This window comes from Watersipora subatra, chromosome 4, assembly GCF_963576615.1.
Source record: "Watersipora subatra chromosome 4, tzWatSuba1.1, whole genome shotgun sequence".
Classification (NCBI taxonomy): Eukaryota; Metazoa; Bryozoa; class Gymnolaemata; order Cheilostomatida; family Watersiporidae; genus Watersipora; species Watersipora subatra.
Window position 1 is genome coordinate 36,199,240 of NC_088711.1, and position 22,077 is coordinate 36,221,316.

Consider the following 22,077-nt stretch of genomic DNA (forward strand, 5'->3'; position numbering starts at 1 on the left):
AAACTCGTCTGAAAATAGACCAGAGTTCATGTAACCTGACAGAGCTGATAATCATTTTGAGCTAGGAGCAGTACCATGCATGAAACATTGTTTCATATGTACCCATGTAAATACATAAAACGGTGGCAAGTGATTCCCACTTTCACTCACAGAGCAACATAGGCAGTGAGCTCACCACATTCCTGTGAGGTCGTTGTCCCTACTTGACATTTCCCAGTGGCAGAGATAACTTTACCAGGGTTTTGTACAGTTGTTATTCCGGTTTCTTCAATGTTGTATTTGTCTTTTGGTTCAAAACTGTGTCTAAAAACGTGCAAGATGTCAACCTTCAATGAAAATGTACTGCAGAAACATGGAAACTTTCAAACAGGAACTAAAATAATTAAAAATCAAACGCAGAACTAAAATAATTAAAAATAAGGTGCCTAACTGTTTCAGCTAACTAAACAAAATGTTATTTCCTTTGACTCATAATTTGTGATATCTAATACAGAGGTTAACATACCTAAGGGTTGTCAGAGAGCTTGGTGAAGAATCCATCCACAGGTCCTCTATTAAAAGCTGTTTTCCTTGCCAGTGAGGTGGCTTCTGGTTGTCGAAGAAAAAGGTGGTGTCGTTTCATATATGCATATAGCCATTCAATACCTGAAATATAACAAATTTAGTCAAATTCGAGGTGAAAAGGTAAGTCACATAGATTCATAAGCCTAATTATACTGTCGATAATTGTTAGACAGAGTTACGTTCCAATTAGTATATAGTAGTTTGATGTATCAAATTCACGGCCAATGCATGCTTACCTGCCATTCCATCAGTGGTCCAGTTTGATGCAACTATGTTGTTGGCCTTTGCATAGTCTTGTACCAGTGGTCGAGCTGGCTCTCTGTTTAGACCATAAAAAAAACATTTGTCTATGTCCTTGATATGATCTTCCAGTCCGCTCTCTTCTGTATCAGTAAATATTCAATGTACTTCTGCACATTTGGCATACCCTTTATTTTGGTTGGTGATGTACCTAACCAGTGTCATTCTATTCACTTGATGAGTTACGGCTGCATTTCTTATACTAGACCTGCCATCTTTCACTAGCTGAGCGGCACTATTTAGTTGATTTTCATTAATATCAGCTTGGCTGATCTTTCTTTTGTAGATTCGTGGCATTATAACTATGAATGAGGAAGAATTTCTCACAGCATCTGTAAAAAACAATATGCTATACTATGTGCTAGTACTATTTGTTATGTTTAGCTATAAAATATTGTAAAATATAGTATATTCTAACAAGTTAACTCCTTATTACCAAAATAAGTAAATTTGAGTAAAAATAATAATTTCAGTCAAAGAAGTTGCACTACACTTAACTACACTTCAGCAAATCAATCCTAAGAATAACCTATATTCATAATGTACACACCCACATGTATATTCATAATGTACACACCTACATGTATATTCATAATGCTAAAAACATTAAACACAGCAGTAGCTATTAGCAAGTTGGCTTACTGTTTGCCTAAGTACCCAATACAAAACTACATTTTGGGCAAAAAATCATAAAAAGTACAAATAGTTGACTTACTATTTGCAGCAGGAAGTTCAGAAAAGGCCGACAATGCCCATCTTGTTGAAATCTGTCTAATGAAAGAGAAAAAAACTCTAAAATGCAGTTTAATTTTCTTAAATTTGCATTGGCACTATTTAGGCCTATCCCATGACACTACTTACTCTCTCCCCCCTCCTTCTCCTTCTTACCGGTAGATGATCAGTGTTTTCTAGTTCACATTTTAACTGCAATGTTTGGCGTATAACTTTACACAACCATAAAACTCACTTTCTATAAAAGGTAATTTTTGCATTACTACAGTAAGTTAATCACAAAAAGCTGTGCTTGGCTGATCTATCTCTAGTTGAAAAATAAACGACTACGTTGAACCTTTGCTCTGCTTTTCATTTTAATCTATACTATACCATCATAGCTAACATACAATCTATACTATACCATCATAGCTAACATACAATCTATATTATACCATCATAGCTAACATACAATCTATACTATACCATCATAGCTAACATACAAGAGAAAATTTATTTAAAAAGTGAAGTATAGTATTTAACAAGCAATGACTTTTTGATATTACACTAAATATTAAAGCACTATAGCTTCCCATACACAATATGAATACAATTCACAGTATGTATTAATAGTTCCAGATACTGTTAAGCAAGATACTCGACTAATAACACATCATGTGAGAATTAGATTCTAATTTTCTGACCAACACAAATAAATATTGGTATGTATAAATGTTGTTTTTAAAAGATGATTAAACTTGGTCATGATTTTTGGTCATGAACTTGGCGAGTCTTAATTATTCATAATGTTGCGTATTTTTAAACTGATAACAACGTATGAAATGACAGAAAACAATGCACAGGAATGAAGCAGTAAAATAGAAAAATTTTTTTTATTTAGATTAAGACTATCTTTAAAAAAGAAAATTAAGCTATAGAAGCAACACCTGTCATGTCATGTCATCTGTTATTCATCAATGAAAGCAGTTAAGTACTTTTAGATTTCATAGTTTGTTGATTTCCAGCTGATCTTTGTACAAAAGTCATTTCTGTGTAAAACCTTGAAAAAACTCGTTTTACAAGTTTGCTGGCTTAGAGTAAAATCATCATTAATCTTATTTAAAGTATATTACAACATAATATAATCAGTAATAACAGTTTCAGAAACACATCTACAGCTTAAAAGTAATTATAAAACACTCTCATTGGCTAATACTCTCAGTATTTGCCAATCATCAGGGTCAAACTTTCTCATCATTTGTGGTCAAGATCATATTTTTATGATTGAGTTCAATGAATCTCCATAATTTTACTAACTACTACACTATTTGGAAAAGCTAACACAAGTTTTATTGACTTCAATTTATGCAAAACGAACTGTACCCAGTTTTAATCACAACTATTTTTGCTAGTTGAAAGCTCTAAATTTGCATGAACGCGTAAAAACACTCATTGTGTCGTTACATCACGAAACAAATACCTAGTGAGAATATAATCTATTTAAATAGCATTCAAAGAGCTTGCAGAACAATCACAAAGGGTTGAGTGTTTTATTGTTATAGCAGATGAGTATTTAGCTCTCATTTAAAATGAAATAGATCATTTTCTTGACAGAAGAAAAGAATTTCAAGGAAACAACACAGCTTTCAACAAAGATTCTAACTTAAAATTTGTGGATAATACGAAATCTTTATTAGGGAGTTGTGCACCACCTGCATTTAGTGTCACTTCTATTATTACTGTAAATAAACAGTGGTTAGCAAATATTTAACATAACATATTAAACCATTATACTTTTCATTCATTCATGAACCCAGTGATAGCAAACTCATACGTATCATAAGTAAAGATTATGTTACAATTATTAAATAATGTCGTAAATTAAATAAGCTTGCTTAACGTCTGATGTTTCACTTTGCCTAACTTCATTAACTATTGCATAATGTGATGAGAAGGAGTAATAGTAATACTGATCTACATATATAAACCTCAGTGTCTGTCTGTTGTCCGTGTGTCCAGCTATAGCGATTACAATCTAAAAACAAAGACTAGGTTTGCACTGGAATTCAACTTGCAAACATCCAATCTGCAGACAGGCGTGCTACATATGCAAAACATTAAACTGTCCTTGCCATGCTATTGTATGTTTCTGCGCATACTTATTACAGCTGTCAATATTTAATCCCGATTGGTTAAAGTAGCAAGCTTCACACTTCAGCTAGTATGCTTGAAGTTCTTGATGGCGTGAGAGACCATGACATAATCTTTTTTCCTAATGCTGGCTTTAGTCATAATAACAGCTCTTATTATAGTAAATATTTAGACTAGTTTAAGTTACTAGCTTAAGTTACTCAAATTCATTGGGTAACAAAATTTGGCTAATGGCCACTACATCACCTGTCACTATTTTATAAACTGCTTCAAATTTTGAACGAATGTGTAGTGTAAAAAGCACAAAATGTTTTTCAACAATGTTTTAACAATGCCTTGAGCTTTCAAAAATATTTATGCATTACCTTTCAAATACATATAAAACATTGGCCAGACACGCACAGAAATAAACAAAACACTTTTATTTAAAAAATTTGAATGAGAAACTTAGTATATGTTGATTAAAAACAAATTTTCTGTGCAAAAACTTAATTATTACCCATGCAACATCGAGAATTCACCTAGTATCACATATAGTTGCTGATACCTTCTGTCATACGCGCACTTTTGCCTAACATGAAGGTTGTTTTGCTTTTATTAACAGCCACCTAAGTAAAAGAAGCAAATTTAGAATGTGCCGTCTGCACATCATTGTTTCACAGACCCCAAAAGCGCATCTGCCATTTTATTTTTACAAACAAACTATGTTTGCGGCTTTTAAAAAGACTGAAGACAGTCACATCTTTTATCAACTTGGAAAACTTCACTATGATAAGAGTCATTAATCTGTATATAAGTCTATCCGTCTGAAAAACTAGTTGGATGTTGGAAAAAAGATTGCATCGTATGGAATTCAAACACAAACATTCTGTCACATAAAATAGCTAGTTACAATAGCTAAAATAGTTTGTTGAAGTTGTCTTTCTTGTGACGACGATAACTCTCGCGCGAGTTCAAGCCGAATAATTTAGCCGAGCCGCTTTTGGCGACCCTTCTCACGGAGCATGTCGAAGTTGATGCAAACAAACGATACAGCTGTATATGTTTTACTTTTATTCATTATGAAGTACCTTCTGCGCATTATAGTTTTGAGTTTTCTCGTTTCGTTTCAGGAAGTCGTGGGAAAGAATGTTTTGGTTATTCTAGGTGTGTTTATTGCATAATCGCGTATCAATTTATTTCTGCTGTTTTTATTACCATTTTGGGTATTATATTCTCATTACAATGAAAGAGATTAATTTTGAAGCGAGTTAGCTTTTATTGCAGAGCTTACTAAGATAATTATTCTAGCCGTAATTAATTTTGATAATCATCAAATAAGGAATGACATGCAAACTATAACATCTGTAATGCACGCTTGTGTAGCAGCTTTTGACTCAGACAACTGCCTCTAGGGCTATTTCTCGTTTGGGGCTCATGTTTACGTTTCATTGTCTCTTGCACTAAGCCTATATTATACACCTCTCCAGTCAGGCGGCTTCAACAGCTGGGGTCTCCACGTTGATGGGTTTGAAACTAGGTTAGTCTCATTCATTCAAGCATTATTTTGGACTCAATCGGACACATCCAACACACACACAGCCAGCCGTTTGGTTTGTATCAGCTATGCATAGTGACAGTCATTTCTATCTAGTATCGAGCCATTCCTGCTACAACAGTCTTCGGGAACTCCTCCTCATTTTTGTCTAAAACAGCTAACATTGAGTCAGAGGCCCAAAAACAGCTTTTGCTTCTGAAGATAGCCACCATCACCCACTTGCTCTCCGTATGAGTGCAAGCGTGTCGTAGCCCTCTGTTTTCTCAGGACTGCTGCAAAGCTGAACTCTCTGGCTGACTGCAACTCATGGCTGCTGTAAGACAGAAGCAATGTTCTTCATGTTCTCGTAATTTTTTTCTCTTAGCCTCCAAGCTATTCTAAAAACTACTACTAGCAGCATTTCCGCCTACTTTGGTGGCACTTTTTCCCATCTTAGTGGCACTTCTACTTGTTTTAGTAGCACTTCTGCATGCCTTGGTTTTGGTCTCTTCTCTCTCCATCTTGTCAGTCCATCCTGATGTTGCCCCTCTCGTCTAATCACTTCATTGGCCTTAGGCACTATGATTAGATTGACGCACCAAAATGAAGCACAGATTGAAAAGCACAGATTGAAAAGCACAGATTGACAAGCACAGACTGACAAGCACAGATTGACAAGCACAGATTGAAGTAGACTCTTGATTGGCTTAATCCAAAGTAAATAATCTTGTGGAGCGTTATTGGGCTTTTTCTCCATTTATCTGGGGATTCGTTTGGCGCACACAAACATAGAGACACATCAGGTTCAAGAGGTCTTTAGAATGCCAGGTATTGTACTAAGTCCTCTAAAAGGCTATGAAAAGCTTTTATATAAATTAAAAGATTTTGCACAAATGTTGTTCACAAGCACCGACAAGCCCAGATCCACCATCAAGTTTCTACTTGTCTTTTTAATCAAATATGCTAAGCAATTAGTTTTGTGATCGCTTGATTAGATAGATGATCCACACCCCTAACAAATATTTGGTTTCATGTGATCCAACAAGTGCACTCTTCATTTCTTGTATAGGTTTTTCCAATGATAGAAATGTTGGATAAGTCAACATAATGCCTTGAGCTCCGTTGTCTAGACAACAGCCAACCTTCCGTCCATTCACCAAGAGGTTTTTATGGAAAGAACGATTTAGTCAACAGCTACATATGACGATGTCTTTTATCCGAAGTTTAGGTTTTTTCTGAACTATACTTTCATTGCTCTCATAGGAAGAACTTTTTCGCTTACTCTCCACAAGCCCTCTGCGTGTCTTCATTTCACTTCTTTGGTCTCTGGAGTTTTTTAATTCTCTTACGGGGCACACATTCTCAAGTGTTTTACTCACTGAAGTTATGGCGCAATATTTTATGGCATTTTCTCATTGAAGTGTTTTTTTTCAACACATGTTATAAGTAAGCCTTCTCTCATGTCATTGCTGCTAAAATAGTATGGCGAATCAAAACAGAGCTCAATACTCTGTCTAATCCGCTGCCTTCCAAAGTAGCTTTTTCGAGGAGAATACTCACATCCGATGTACTCTCTCCTTCTGTTGCACTTGCTGCCACACCTGCTACCTTCCCAATTGATAGAACTGTCACTGCATTCGTAGTTATGCTTCGGGCTATGTGCTATCTTTATCCTCATGCCATCTCCGGCTCTCTATAGATAGTTATGATAGTTACTCGCACTATTATTTTGTAGATGTATCTTCCATTGTTTCTTACTATGCCTTCTACCTCTTGACATTGAGAGTGATTCACCCATAATTTGACTCTCTGCTTGCCTAGCCACAGACCTCGCTTGTGGCATCTCTTTAAGCTCTTCTCACATTAAGTTGTCATAGTCAATCAGCTCTCTTTTTGCAGTAGTTTTGCATATTCCACCAATATCTAGCATCACTTCAAATCTTTGCCGCACACCATCATTGTTTACAAATGCTTAGCTTTGTTCAGTCACTCCACCCTGTTTAGGTTGTCATAGTCATCTTCATCAGCCAGCTGAGAACTTGACACTAATTTTTGCATCTCTATGTAAACCTTTTCAATTCTCTCAAGTCTCTCTAATAACCCTTACCGTTTCATATAACCCTTACCTTGTTTCATTCACAAGGTCAACCCTCACTGGGGTGAGATAGTTCCTCTCATTTAGACCAATTTTTTCTAGGCAACACAGCTCTATCTCATAATGTAACCTGCGCCTCACAAGCGATGGCCTTCTATCTATTTATTTTCAATATGTCTCCTTGGTCTGTTGATAACTTTGAAAGCCCTCTATGCCAACACCTAGCATAAAACCCCAATATGCCATCTTGTTTTACTTTTTAGCAAACGGAAGAAATGTTGTTTGGGCTGGGCTCATCACCGAATCCCCTAGTCTATTCAGTGATTTAAAGGTTGACTTGCAACAAAATTCACATTACAGTTATTTGGTATCAAAAGATTCACCATGTCTTACTCTGTTGTGTTGTAAGTGCCAAATATGTGGAAATGTGATTACAAGCCCTTAAAAGCTCAAAAACGAAAAGCCCCCGTCGATTGGAATCTCTTCACTTCGATGGCGTAACCACGAAATTTGGTTATCGTCTTGTCACGTATATTCTCACGCGAATTGAAAGGCCAATAAAAAGCTCAATATAAAACTTATCATAGCACTAGTTTATGACAAACACTTCGGGTTTTACCAAAGACCCCGTATCAAATATAAATGCTGGCTACTTTACAGTTTTGTTTCGGCCTGGTGTAATTGGCAAGTCGTAATCTGATCATGTGACCCAATACTTTGCAAATAATTTCTGCAGCACTTTTCAATTATCAAAAATGACCAACAGGCTCGTCATGATTATCAGACAATGATATGTACTCCTTCAAACTAAGGCTGAAAAATTAAACAAATTTTTACGGTAAGTTATAAGATATCAGTGCTAAAAGTGACAGCATTACAATGACGATAAAACAGACGCGTGAGAACAATAGACATAGTTTTATTGAATGCGTAATGTATATTTGTGAAAATATTTCGACGAATGAGGTTGCAAGAAAGTGTAAACAGAAACCATCTCTCACAACTACATCACATTTGGGCCGTTTTGGAAAGGGAATCCAAACTACGGCGGTCTCGTGTGGCTGCGATTTTTGAATCGTTTTTGAGCTTTTAAGAGCTTGAAATCTCCTTTCCACATATTTGCACCTACAACACAACAGAGTAAAACATGGTGAATTTTTTCATATCAAATAACGGTAATGTGAATTTTGTTGCAAGTCAGCCTTCAAGTTTAATTGATAGATCAGTATAAAATACTTTTTTGTCTACAACTCTGCTTCCATAAAAGGTTTGATCATATCAAAACCATGAGGCTGCACAAGCGCCTCAATTCATTATGCACTATCTAGTTGGTTGAGTCTGATGGGTAAAAACTAGAGTTGCCCCAATTTTAATATCGGTATCGGTGCCGATATGGGTGTTAAGTGGTATCGGCCGATATCTTCTTAAAAAATCGGAAACTTCAGAAACTTTTTACAGATCAACTATTTAGCAGAAAATCGTATTTTAGCAAGCTACACTAATAAAAAATCATCAGCTGCAAGCTCCTTACTTTTACCTAATGAATTCCAGGCCTGTCACACAATCTATTTCATGTCTATAGCCTGATAAACATCTACACAGCTGATGAATCTTTTGGCTTTAGTCAGGACATAATCACAAAGTGCGGTGTTTCCCAATTACAGCCATATGATTTATTGCAGCCAATCACAAACAAGAGAACAATGATGGGAAACAAGAATGCGGTGTAATGTTTCTATTTACTAGCATTCTGAAAGTAATTTGAGCAGTCGATGCATAAAGTTATCTATCTCTCTCTTGATATTGATATTGATGATATGATTTATTGTTTGTATTGCATAAATTAACCCCAGTAGCTTATCAGTATTTAGCCTGTCCTCCATCATATGTGGCAAGTGAGTCCTTCATCAGTACGACTGGCTACATCGATAGTGATAGAAGATAACGACGTCTCACTGAGAGAATTGAATCACTAACGGTAATTAAAAGAAACATTTATTTGCTCTAAATTTGTACAGGCGGAGCAGTTCGTTCAGCAGTAGAAGAGAGAATTCGTTATCACTGAGAAAGCTGTACCACTAACAGTAATTACCATTATTAATAACAGATTACAAGAAACATAGACTGTTTTGTTACTAGATGCTCGGTATCTCAGTATGTGAAAATATATATGTGTATATCTCTTTTTCATAAACATAAACAAATAAATACATCAATATTTATATTTTCATTGCATTATATTTATTTTGCATAATAAAGTTAACAATTATCTATGCAACACAAAAGATCTGAATCCGTATCTGAATCAGATTATTTTTCAATAAGAATCGGTATATCGGATCGGTATCTGAATCGGCTGGTAAAATTAGAATCGGGGCATCTCTAGTAAGAACCACATTTGGCTCCTTTTTCTCAGCCTCATTCGCTACATTTCTAGACATCTAGACTTCTACTATTATGTCATTTTTCCCAACGACAATAGCTTCCCTTGTAACATCAAAAAACACTTTAGTATCAGCCTCATTCACTTTTCATGCCAAAGCTGTTGGGCCTCTTTAAGTCTTCCTCTTCATCTAGTGATCGCGTTCTCATAGGATCAAGGTAGCAAGCTGGATCTCCTTCGCCTCCACGTCTGCGGCAACACGGCAACAAAATATTATCATTATCAATCATCATTATCGCTCGAGCCCAGATTGGAAATCTGATGAACATCAAGCTGTTTTTTGGATCCCTCATCACATTAACAATAAACTGGGTAGCACTATTATCAGCTAATATTTCAAGCTGTTTTACACCAATCAACAATTACAACTATACAACTAGATAATTTATTACCAAAACAGTTTTAACCTTACGTTCTTAAATTAACTTCATAGCATTTTAGCAAGCGGCAATCTCAATCATTAAATTGTTCATAAATTAACACTGTTACCTGCGATCTGGTGTCTAGATAAAATGCAGCATTTTTCACCTTTAAATAGGGTGTTTTCAGCAAAGCTCACTTCAGGTTTCACCTACTCTACAACAATGTTATTACAAACAATTTTACCTGATGTTTGTAACTATGCATAAAATTTTTGTATTTGTTTCTGCTATGCTATGTTTCTACCTGCTGCTGTTCACTTAATTTTTTATTAGTGTGTAAACTAGCTTTTATCACGACTAATGATTGTTATAGCCACTGTTATTGTGCATTTTATAGTTTTTTTATAATATTTTCAAAACTCTTGTTGAAAAGGGCTAGCATCTTACACTCGGGGTCTTTAGGCAATTTGTCTACATCTAGCATTGTACTACGTGCAAGATTTTCATTTTTTTTAGTTGTGAACTTTGCTTGTAGCACCCTTGAGAAATATTCCTTACTAAGATCAGCCTTGGCCATCAATTCTTTTTTCAATTTAGAGTTTTTTTGGAGCTGTGTCCCTTTCTAGAAATCCTTTGATGACTAGCCTTAAAAACTAGGCCTTTAAGCCTAGAAAATCTAGCCTTAAATTTGCTTATCGTTGCGAGCTATTACGCACCCAGTTTCAAAAAGCTTTTCAAAGACCTTTCTAAACATTTTATAAAAGATTTTGGAGATGCAATATTGTTTCATCCCTGTTAGAAATACACTGGTTTCTCAAATTTGCTACGCTTTAAACAAAAGGGACTCATCCTGGACCATGCTGACCTGTATCCTTAAAAAAGCTAACTTTCATGATCACTGTATTCTTAGACGACGTGCTTCATCAAGCATATATGTGAGACCAATGTAGTCTCAATGATTCATGTCCCCTACACTTGATTCACCCTAGAGATATCACAATCCCACAAAAACTGTTTGAAAATTGCTTAAAGTCACAATAAATTACGGTATATTGTCTATCGCTCTTTCAACCTCTTTATTTTTGATGACTTCTAAAGCTTATGTTATAGATGAGTGTTATAGCTACATGTTAAATCTGCGTGGGGAGTTCTGTGGGTTTAGTTTTTAAACTATCTTTGCCTTAACAGGAGATGATGTTGGATTTGAAAGTGGTGTTTATGGTAATAACATCTGTAAGACTCCTCACATCGATGCGTTGGCTAAAAGAAGTTTGATATTTGACAACGCATTTACTTCAGTTAGTAGTTGTTCCCCTAGCAGGTATGTAAGATCTTTCTGTTAGGTGTTGTCTTGCTGATCCGCGCTTTCAGTCTGTTGGACAACAAGCTTGTGTTCGGCAGTTGACAATACCGGCTGTATATTCTAGCTATTAAAGATAGACTTGCACAAATTTTTAGTAGATTTTGTTAGAAAGTATCGGTATTTTTCTCTCATTTGTAATTGTTTTTGATGTTTGTGGTAATCTGACTGCCAGGATGTAGCAAGATTAGCATCAAGAAAACTTGATTGAGGTTAAAACGGTCAGATTAAGCGAAAGTGGGATTATGAGAGTTATATTTGCAAAGACCGCAGACTGTTTTACTTGTGTAAGTTACTGGGTTCTTAAAGTTGAACTCTAACAAGATTTGATTTGATTAGAAAGTATCAGTATTTTGCCATCATTTGTGATGGTTTTTAATGTTTGAGTTGATTTGACTGTCAGGATGTTTATAGATTAAAATCGGTAAAACTGGGTCACGATTAAAATAGTCAAATCAATCGAAAATGTGAGGATGACATCTATAATAATTGCAAAGAGACTGACAGAATAGAGACGTGTAATGCTGCAACTTGAACACAATAGCGGATATCATCGATAGCGACGATGGCAACTAGTGACATCATTTTATATATATTTTTCTCCTGAGCATTTTAATCGCGATCAAGTTTTGTTGATTTTAATATTAAAACATCCTGGCAGTCAGATCACCTCAAACATAAAAAACAATCACAAATTATAAAAAAATACTGATACTTTCTGACAAAATCTTTTTGCAAGTTTATCTTTAAACCCAGGTTTTTCTTTGTGGACTTATTCAATAAAGAAAAACAGTGCAATTTATATTTAATCAACCTTGCAACAAATATTGCCTTTATTTACTATTATTAACTTTGCCAATATTGCCTAGTATTGCCCTCATCTGTATCTAGACCTGGCTAGTTGAAGAATCGGCTCTCAATTTTGGTAACATTCCAATAAAGATAGTTGTTCTCTAACCTGTTGGTGTCAATTTTATAATGTATGAGAATTGTTCACAATACTTACACACATAAAATTGTAGGTCAGCGCTCTTGACTGGTCTACCACAGCACCAGAATGGCATGTATGGTTTACAAAATGGCTATCATCACTTCCAATCCTTTGACACTGTGCAAAGTCTGTCAAAGATTCTGGCTCAAAACAAGATCTTTACAGGTAAGATGGCAACCTCTCACGGTAGAAGCAGCGAGAAGGCTGTTACTTCAGTTTCTTAGGCTTTCCATTTGAGCAGCATACCTAATACTTCATGAAGATAGCTTATGGATGTATGAGCTAAGAAGTTAAAGGAGGTACAACGTTAGGCTTGTATTAACTTTATATGGCACTAGCACCCTTCTGTTGCCTTGGATTTATTTTATTTTTAATCAGATAGCATGTCGGGGGGGGGGGGGGGGGGTGTTTAAGAGGCTGATTTACAAGAAGCAAAGCTAAGCTAATGATGTGTTCAAGTATTGCTAATTCTGCATTTATACGACTGTCTTTGCAAAGTGTCACATAAGGTACCCAGTAAAAAACTTACAACGGCAATTTTTAATACCTTCCGTTAAGGTAAAAATGGAAGATTTTAAATAAGTCTGATACAAACAAAAGTTCAGGCGATCCCAAACATGGTTAATTGTCGCACTATTCCAACATTCTAACAATGACTCTCATCACACTATAATGTTACTTGCGAGTATTACCCGTAACCTGCATGTTGAGCAATAGAATACTAGCTGGTTGGTGCACCATGACAGAGAAATATGAGAACCATGAGAACAAAAGTGTTTTCGTATGATCTATATATATTCCTCAAAGTTGGTCTGTTTGTGTTTGTCTAGCTATAGCTATTAAAATCCAGCTAGTACATGTATATAATAAGTGGGGAAGCATCACAAAGCTATTGGCTTTCTACAGCTATAAAAGCTTTTAGCTATGTAACATACAAGTACATGTACATCACTCAGCTGACTGATATTTGATTATTTGATGCTAGGTTTAGTCAAATAAAACACATGGCTAGCTGCACAACAATCTTAGAAATTAATCGCTAACATACGGGAGGTAATAACTCTGTATATCGGCTATATGAAGACTCTTTGCATATGTCAACCCTATAATTATTATTACTATTCTTTATTAACTTGTACCACTTTGTTAATAATGTAACTGTTAATTTTCTGTGTTCGCTATAGAGTTTACCATTCTCTAGGAATAATTGGGAAGAAGCATGTCGCTCCACTCTCTGTTTATCCATTTGACTACTCCATGACCGAGATGGACCATCACGATGTCAACCAGGTCGGCAGAAATATCACTCTGATTAAAGAGCTGGTGCAAGAGTTCCTCACCAAAGCTAATGGCAGGTAGTTGTACCATTGCTTGTCTACGAACTTCTTTGCTTCTAATTCTACCTATTCCATACAGCGCAGTCAAAATTCCTGTAGTATCAAAGCCTCATTCCCCTATGTTAAGATTTTTAGTGCAATGAGTTTCTATTGGAGTTATGTTCCCATTGTTGCAATGGATAATATTGGAGTAAACGGAGTAACATAAAAGGCCATGACAATGTTTCTCCTCATCTTAAAACACTTATATAGTAAAATTTGAAAGTGTCAAAGCTTTTTAACTCTTATTGACATGTGACGAAACTATGACTCATAGTGTTTGATATAATATATCAATAATTCAAAACCTTTTGTAAAAAGGTAGTTATCGTAAAACCTCTGATTAAACGCCACCTCTATTTGAACGCCACTTCGACAATCATTGATCTTTACGAACCGATAGTATCAATTGATCAATAGAAAAGTGTCCACAAAATCGTATTAATAATGAATTTTTTGCATCGATAACAATTAATTCTCTCATTGTCCAACTCCAAAGCTTTTTTTTATCGCTAGAACTTTGAAAGCAACACCATAGAAATAATTAATAACTGTTTCAGGCTAATAATAGTTCCTTGTGTATTGCGGTCTTGATACTTCAAGCAAATGTATATAAAAATGGTGTACATTTACGATGGTAGGTGAACGACTAGTTTTAGAGCCAAGGTTTAGCGAGCAAAACTTTTACGCGATGCATTTGTGCTAAATGCAACATGTAAAATCGTGTCAAAGTATTGCTCTGCCAAAACAGTGTTTAGACGCTAATATCGATTAGTTTGGCAGTGCAGAAGAAGAGTTGAGGTCAAAAGACATTGTGGGGGTATTGGACAACCAGAAGATGTTCGTTCCATCGAAAGCAACAATCTGAACGTAGCTATCCAAGCAAACATTGCAAATATTTTTGTCTTAAAAACATTAAAGTTTGGCTTGCAATAAAATTCAAATTACAGTTATTTGGTATCAAAAGATTCACCATGTCTTACTCTACTGTGTTGTAGGTGCAAAATATGTAGAAATGTGATTACAAGCTCTTAAAAGCTCAAAAACGAAAAGTTAATTGCAGCCATCACGGCCATCACATCAATAGCCTTTCCAAAACAGTTCAATTTGGACGTAGTTGAACACGGTGGCTTCTGTGTACACTTTCATGCAACCTCATTCATCGAATTATTTTCACAAATGTACTTCACCCATTCAATAAAACCATGTCTATTGTCACATCTATTTAATCATCATTGTAATGCTGTCACTTTGAGCACTGATATCTCAAAAGCTAGCCTAAAAATTCGTTTAATTTTTTAACCTTAGTTCGAAGGAATGCATATCACCCTTTGATAAACATGAGTAGCCTGTTGGTCACCTGTGATAGTCGAAAAATGCTCCAGAAATTGTTCACGCTATTTGACAGGAAGTATGGATCACATGATCAGATTACGACTAGATGATTAGACCAAGCTGAAACAAAATTGTAAACTAGCTTCTATATTTGATACAGGCTTTCCGGTAGAACCTGAAGTGTTTGTCATGAACTAGTGCTAAGAGAGGTTTTATATTGAGCCTTTAATTTCTCGTGATAACATCACGTGTCAAAACAATGATCGCAATGTTTGAGTACGTCATCAAAATAAAGAGATTCCAAACTACGGCGTTTTCGTGATGGCTGCGATTAACTGTTCGTTTTTTAGCTTTTAAGAGCTTGTAATCACTTTTTCACATATTTTGCACCTACAACACAGCAGATTAAGACATGGTGAACCTTTTGATACCAAATAACTGTAATGTGAATTTTGTTGCAAGTAAACCTTTAATTTTTGTTTCTGCATGTAACATAAGTATGGTTCGTTTATGTCACTTGTTCATGAATATATATATTTGTAGCATTTGATCCGATTATCATTATATAACTTATAAATTTGCAGATTTATAGCATATTATTCAATAGCATCTTTGCAGTTATCTTAACTCGGCTTACCATGGATTGACGCTCGTAACTCATCTTCTATTGGACATGAAAATTCAGTTCTGGCTGCAAACTGTAGCAAACATATCAATCAATGCAATGAGCTTTCATTCAGCATTGTTAAATATAAATATAAAATAACAATATATTTTCAAATTTAGAATGAAATAAAAATTGAAAGCTCCAACAAACTGCAAAGCAGGACACGGGCTATAATATCATCGCAGGTTAATTGCAAGCAATAGATATCAGCGATAGGTATGGTAGATATATTTCTCGGTTTTTCAATGCATATTTATTTAGAGATCTTTGACAAGTTGAAGATAAGTTAGCAGATTTATTGCATCCAATAGGTTTAATATCGCTCTACTAGAAAAAAAGGGCAAAATATAGGCGACATTAGTTCCGCTTGTATAAGGCTAAATTTATTTTCCCGAAATTCTGTCGAGCCATTTGAAAAATACAATGCCAGCCTCTATTTGAACGCCACCTCCAATTGATTGCCACTGGAGAAGTAGGGTTGAAAAATAGAGCGCCATGGCATTCAATTAAAGGTTTTGCGGTATATTTTGTAAATGAAAAGTCTATGGTTAACCATCCATTGCGACTATGACACCATAGAGGTCTCAAGTGACTCCAATAGTGTTTTTACACTGTTTTCATTGAGCTATGACACCATAGAGGTCTCAAGTGACTCCAATAGTGTTTTTATACTATTAATTTGAGCTATGACACCATAGAGGTCTCAAGTGACTCCAATAGTGTTTTTATACTATTAATTTGAGCTATGACACCATAGAGGTCTCAAGTGACTCCAATAGTGTTTTTATACTATTAATTTGAGCTATGACATCATAGAGGTCTCAAGTGACTCCAATAGTGTTTTTACACTGTTTTCATTGAGCTATGACACCATAAAGGTCTCAAGTGACTCCAATAGTGTTTTTATACTATTAATTTGAGCTATGACACCATAGAGGTCTCAAGTGACTCCAATAGTGTTTTTATACTATTAATTTGAGCTATGACACCATAGAGGTCTCAAGTGACTCCAATAGTGTTTTTATACTATTAATTTGAGCTATGACACCATAGAGGTCTCAAGTGACTCCAATAGTGTTTTTATACTATTAATTTGAGCTATGACATCATAGAGGTCTCAAGTGACTCCAATAGTGTTTTTACACTGTTTTCATTGAGCTATGACACCATAAAGGTCTCAAGTGACTCCAATAGTGTTTTTATACTATTAATTTGAGCTATGACACCATAGAGGTCTCAAGTGACTCCAATAGTGTTTTTATACTATTAATTTGAGCTATGACACCATAGAGGTCTCAAGTGACTCCAATAGTGTTTTTATACTATTAATTTGAGTTATGACACCATAGAGGTCTCAAGTTACTCCAATAGTGTTTTTACACTGTTAATTTGAGCTATGTCACCATAGAGGTCTTAAGTTACTCTAATAGTGTTTTTACAATGTTAATTTGAGCTATGACACCATAGAGGTCTCAAGTTACTCCAATAGTGTTTTTACACTGTTAATTTGAGTTATGTCACCATAGAGGTCTTAAGTTACTCCAATAGTGTTTTTACAATGTTAATTTGAGCTATGACACCATAGAGGTCTCAAGTTACTCCAATAGTGTTTTTACACTGTTAATTTGAGTTATGTCACCATAGAGGTCTTAAGTTACTCCAATAGTGTTTTTACAATGTTAATTTGAGCTATGACACCATAGAGGTCTCAAGTTACTCCAATAGTGTTTTTACACTGTTAATTTGAGTTATGTCACCATAGAGGTCTTAAGTTACTCCAATAGTGTTTTTACACTGTTTTCATTGAGCTATGAGTTGATGAGTTGTAACTATTTTTATTGCGCTCCTATTTTATTTAATCCTGATTTACTAACAAATCTTATATGGTTTGTTTTTAGAGATTTTTTCCTTTACGTTGCCTTCCACGATGCTCATCGCTGTGGACATACCCACCCTGAATTAGGAGTGTTCTGTGAGAACTTTGGTGATGCATCAGTTCCTGGTATGGAAGTTATTCCTGACTGGAAACCAATTTATTACGATCCTGGTGAGGTATGCCATTTCTTCTGCACCTTATACTATCTGGTCAGTCAATTGTGTTTCTGTTTTTTTATTTTATACTGGTGACTATTGCTAGAATTCTGAATCGTTCTAATTCTATATATGCACATGCAAACAGATGCATGCGCCGTTACTGTCACATGCATCTGTCTGCATGCGCAGATGAAAAGAGTCACTTAGCTGATAGAAGTGCATGCTGCCATGTTATTGACAGCTATTGCGGGCTTTGTTGCTATCACTGATCAGAGGGTGAAATATGGATTACAAAGTGGGTAAGAATCATTGTAAGGATCTCTCCGATAGCTGGTGGTGGAATTCAATGTTTTCATATATTTCGTTTAATCTGGAGTAATCTCATCTTGAACATGATGTATACAAAGTTCATCATGGATGCTAATATGTATTCGATTATCAAAAATTTCAAAATTCCTTGTTGGCAGGCTTAATATACATGTAGTTCTATGAAGTCTTTGTTACATACCTATTGTTTTGTTTGCAGATAAACACTGGGCTTTATAAGTACCGTATTTTTCGGACTATTAGCCGCTTCCCTATATAATTAGCTGCTCCCCTATATAAGCCGCATCTGCTCTATTTTTAAAAAACCGATAATAAAACAATACATAGGCCGCACCTTTTTTATAGGCCTCAGAACTCATAACAGGGCTTTTAAACACGGCAGCATCTTTGCTGGTTAAAACGGAACAGAAGCAATAAAAAATAACCAGTATATTTACTTGACTTCATTTCTCCTGCTTCACATTAATCATCTTTGCTGAAACCCATGAAGTCGTATTCTTCAGCGTCGAAGTTGAACAATTTCATTAGCGCTTCGTCACATTTGTCTCCCTCTGCCTCCCTTTCGGTGTCACTATCTTCCTTCGGTGAAGTTGGCTCTGAAGGTGCAGCGCTCTTACAAAGCAGTCCTGCCTTTCTAAACTTGTTGGTCATGGTGGATTCTTTCACAGCACCCCTCCAGCCGTTAGAATCTCCACGCTGTTGGCTTGTGTGTTTCCTTCCTGGATAGCAAGATCGATGGCCTTCAGCTTAAAACTTGCTTCATACGAACTTCTTCGTTTGGGTTCCATAATGATGGGGCAAGAATTTGAAAATAATTAATAGTTGGTAATTTGTCATCCGTGTTCTATTTGCTAGCTGAATATAAAAGCAACGTCTGCTTCTTTGCTTAACATTTCTTTAGTTTTGATTCTAGTTCCAGTTTTTGCGCCCCTAGCGGTGAAAGAAAAAACCATAGAATAGCCGCAGCCTCCGAATAAGCCGCATAGCTCAAACCATCTGCAAAAGTCTAATAGTCCGGGAAATACAGTAAACATGATATTAGATGTCAAACGACAGTATGAGATGAATGTCTCAGGTCATCTCAAGCCTTTCTACATCCGATGTTGAGCTCCTCCAATAGTTTTTATTATTCTCTGAGCTTTTTGATGTTTGAAATAGATTACTATTAGGCTTATTGCATATCTACATTGTGTCCTTCAGAAAATAAAATAGGAAATAGATTTTACACGCTCCAATAGTTTTATGGGACTGAACCATGATTTTACTATTTTAGGTGGTGGTTCCATACTTTGTACCTGACACACCAGCGGCAAGGCAGGACATAGCTGCACAATATAAAACCATGAGCCGTCTTGACCAAGGTGGGCAACTCATTAGTTATCCATATGCAACTACTGTTTTCATTGGCTCTTTTAATACAATGGTGGACAACTCATTAGTTATCCATATGCAACTACTGTTTTCATTGGCTCTTTTAATACAATGGTGGACAACTCATTAGTTATCCATATGCAACTACTGTTTTCATTGGCTCTTTTAATACAATGGTCATGTGTAGATTTGTCATAGTTTTTCATGTTTGTAACATCGGGTCTCTTTAAGTTATTTTTTATATTCTCATTGTAGAGTCACTCTCGGTAGATCATTATGTACAGTATCTATAGTATGATAGGCGCTCCTCAAACGTGAATGATCCGTTCCAGGAACGTTAACGCTATAGAGATTTTACGTTATACCAAAAGTATGATCCATTCCAGGAATGTTAACACTATAGAGATTTTACGTTATACCAACTATTCTACGAATAGTAAAATATATGTAAATTGCCAAATCCATTCCAAGATCTTTCCAAACTCACCCATTTGGCCATACAAGAAGGAAAAACCTGACTTAATTTTTTTAATTTGTTGACTGTAACGTAACTGCAGTATGATTGGCTTGCATCGACAACTTTTTTGCTTTTTCTGATCAATCTCACTGGATATTTATAGACCATGGTTGTGGTAACTTTACAATGATTTGATGGGGACTGCACATCTTTGACGTTCATTTACAACGATTTGCTTCGTTTTACTGAACAGCAAAGTTTATTCAGCAACGTAAATCTAATAAATATATTGTGCATCTACGATAAAGCAAAACAACCAAATATTTTTTCTCTAAAAAACGGTACTAATTGTTCGTTGTTATTCCTATCTAGGGGTTCAAGGTTAGAATAAAAGATTTCTCTCGACGATACTCCAACTCGTGACATTCATTGTGATGGACCGGCGCCATAATACCTGCACCAATCGATCGCCTTTTCGCCATTAAGTATTTATGAACAACTGCTCAGCCACCTATTCTCTATTTCGTCGACACAACTGACGAGCTATTATGACGACCTGGAATGATATAGAAGTTGTATGTATAATAAATATTATGCTATATGCACGTCATTTTTTCTCTCGCAAATGTAGCACGATAGATTACCATTCAAATCGAATTTGAGCACTCACCCCGACTTGACATTTTACGTTATATGGAATCTTTTACGTAGCGCAAAGCAAAAACATCACATAAATCTTTTAAGTTATCAGAATTGAAATTGAATTTACGTTATAAGAGGTATACGTTATAGGAGCGTCTACTGTTATTGTATTTACAGGTGTTGGACTTATAATGAAGGAGTTGTCTTCCTCTGGCTTCCTCAATGACACCCTTGTTTTGTTCAGTTCTGACAATGGTATACCTTTTCCTAGTGGAAGAACTAATCTTTATGAATCTGGCATCAGAGAGCCATTTCTCATTTCACATCCGGCGGATCAATCGCAGTGGGGAAAGGTTCGTGGGATTTTTACTGATAAAATTGTCAATTTGTCATCATGCTAGTAACATTTTGTTTGCTTTTCAATATTTTGTTACAGCGATCGGCAGCAATGGTGAGCCTAACAGATGTAGTACCTACCATCTTGGATTGGTTTAAGATATCTTACCCTCGATATTCTATATTCCACCATGGCCCTGATGTAAAGCTGACAGGCAGCTCACTTTTGCCTCTAACAAATGGGCTAAAGGCTATGTATAACATAACATTTGCAAGTCAGAGCCTTCATGAGGTCACCATGTATTACCCTATGAGGGTAGTGCGCACCCCTGCCTATAAGCTGATTCAGAACATCAACTATGGCATGCCTTTTCCAATAGACCAAGATTTCTATTTGTCTCCAACATTTCAGGATATTCTAAACAGGACAGTGGAGGGAGTCAGTCTCCCTTGGTACAAGACACTAAATGGCTACTATTATCGATCAGAATGGGAACTGTTTGATGTCAAGGTTGACCCTCATGAGTTACATAACTTGTATACTGATCCATCATATAAAGAAGTGGGTCTAGAGCTAAAAGCTAAACTCAAGGCTTGGCAAACATTGACTTCAGACCCTTGGAGATGTGCTCCCACTGGAGTCCTACAGGATGCTGGCCAGTACAAGACCTGCCCTACTTGCATGCCCCTTTTTAATGGCATCCCTACTCGCAAAGAAGGGCAATAGCCCACTATTAGCAATAGGTTTTTGTGTGACCGGAAGTTCATATATCGACAAATTAGCTACCCTCATCACAATGTTTAATATATATATGTATCTTTAATATATATCCATATCAAAGACTTATTGAATTTCTTACTTCCTAACAGATGAAGGGAAAAGGGCATGCAACGCATGCGAGACTAAAAGTTCTATGCTCTATAGTGTCAGTGTATGATTAAGTACACGCAGTTGGGGTTTTTATTATAGAAATTTCTTTTTAAAAACAGCAGCAAGATGCCCGCAATTGCAAATGTTTCCACACTGTAGTCTTTGTTA

The 22,077-nt window shown here is 35.8% G+C and overlaps 1 protein-coding gene across 1 annotated transcript; it reads left to right on the top strand.

Annotated features, from left to right (window-relative positions):
* The first annotated feature begins 4,730 nt into the window (after window positions 1–4,730).
* LOC137394202 (N-sulphoglucosamine sulphohydrolase-like) lies at window positions 4,731–21,864 on the top strand. The gene is made up of 8 exons (XM_068080923.1): window positions 4,731–4,872; window positions 11,331–11,463; window positions 12,525–12,658; window positions 13,695–13,848; window positions 17,770–17,923; window positions 19,506–19,593; window positions 20,880–21,055; window positions 21,139–21,864. The coding sequence occupies exons 1-8, from the start codon at window positions 4,731–4,733 to the stop codon at window positions 21,763–21,765; spliced, it is 1,608 nt and encodes a 535-aa protein (XP_067937024.1). The 3' UTR covers window positions 21,766–21,864.
* The last annotated feature ends 213 nt before the right edge of the window (window positions 21,865–22,077 follow it).

Excerpts from the sequence above, each read along its gene's own strand:
- LOC137394202 (XM_068080923.1), top strand. The coding sequence starts at position 4,731 with ATGTCGAAGTTGATGCAAACAAACGATACAGCTGTATATGTTTTACTT. Across the intron at positions 4,873-11,330 it reads GAATGTTTTGGTTATTCTAG|GAGATGATGTTGGATTTGAA; the intron begins GTGTGTTTATTG and ends TTGCCTTAACAG. Across the intron at positions 17,924-19,505 it reads TTTATTACGATCCTGGTGAG|GTGGTGGTTCCATACTTTGT; the intron begins GTATGCCATTTC and ends TTACTATTTTAG.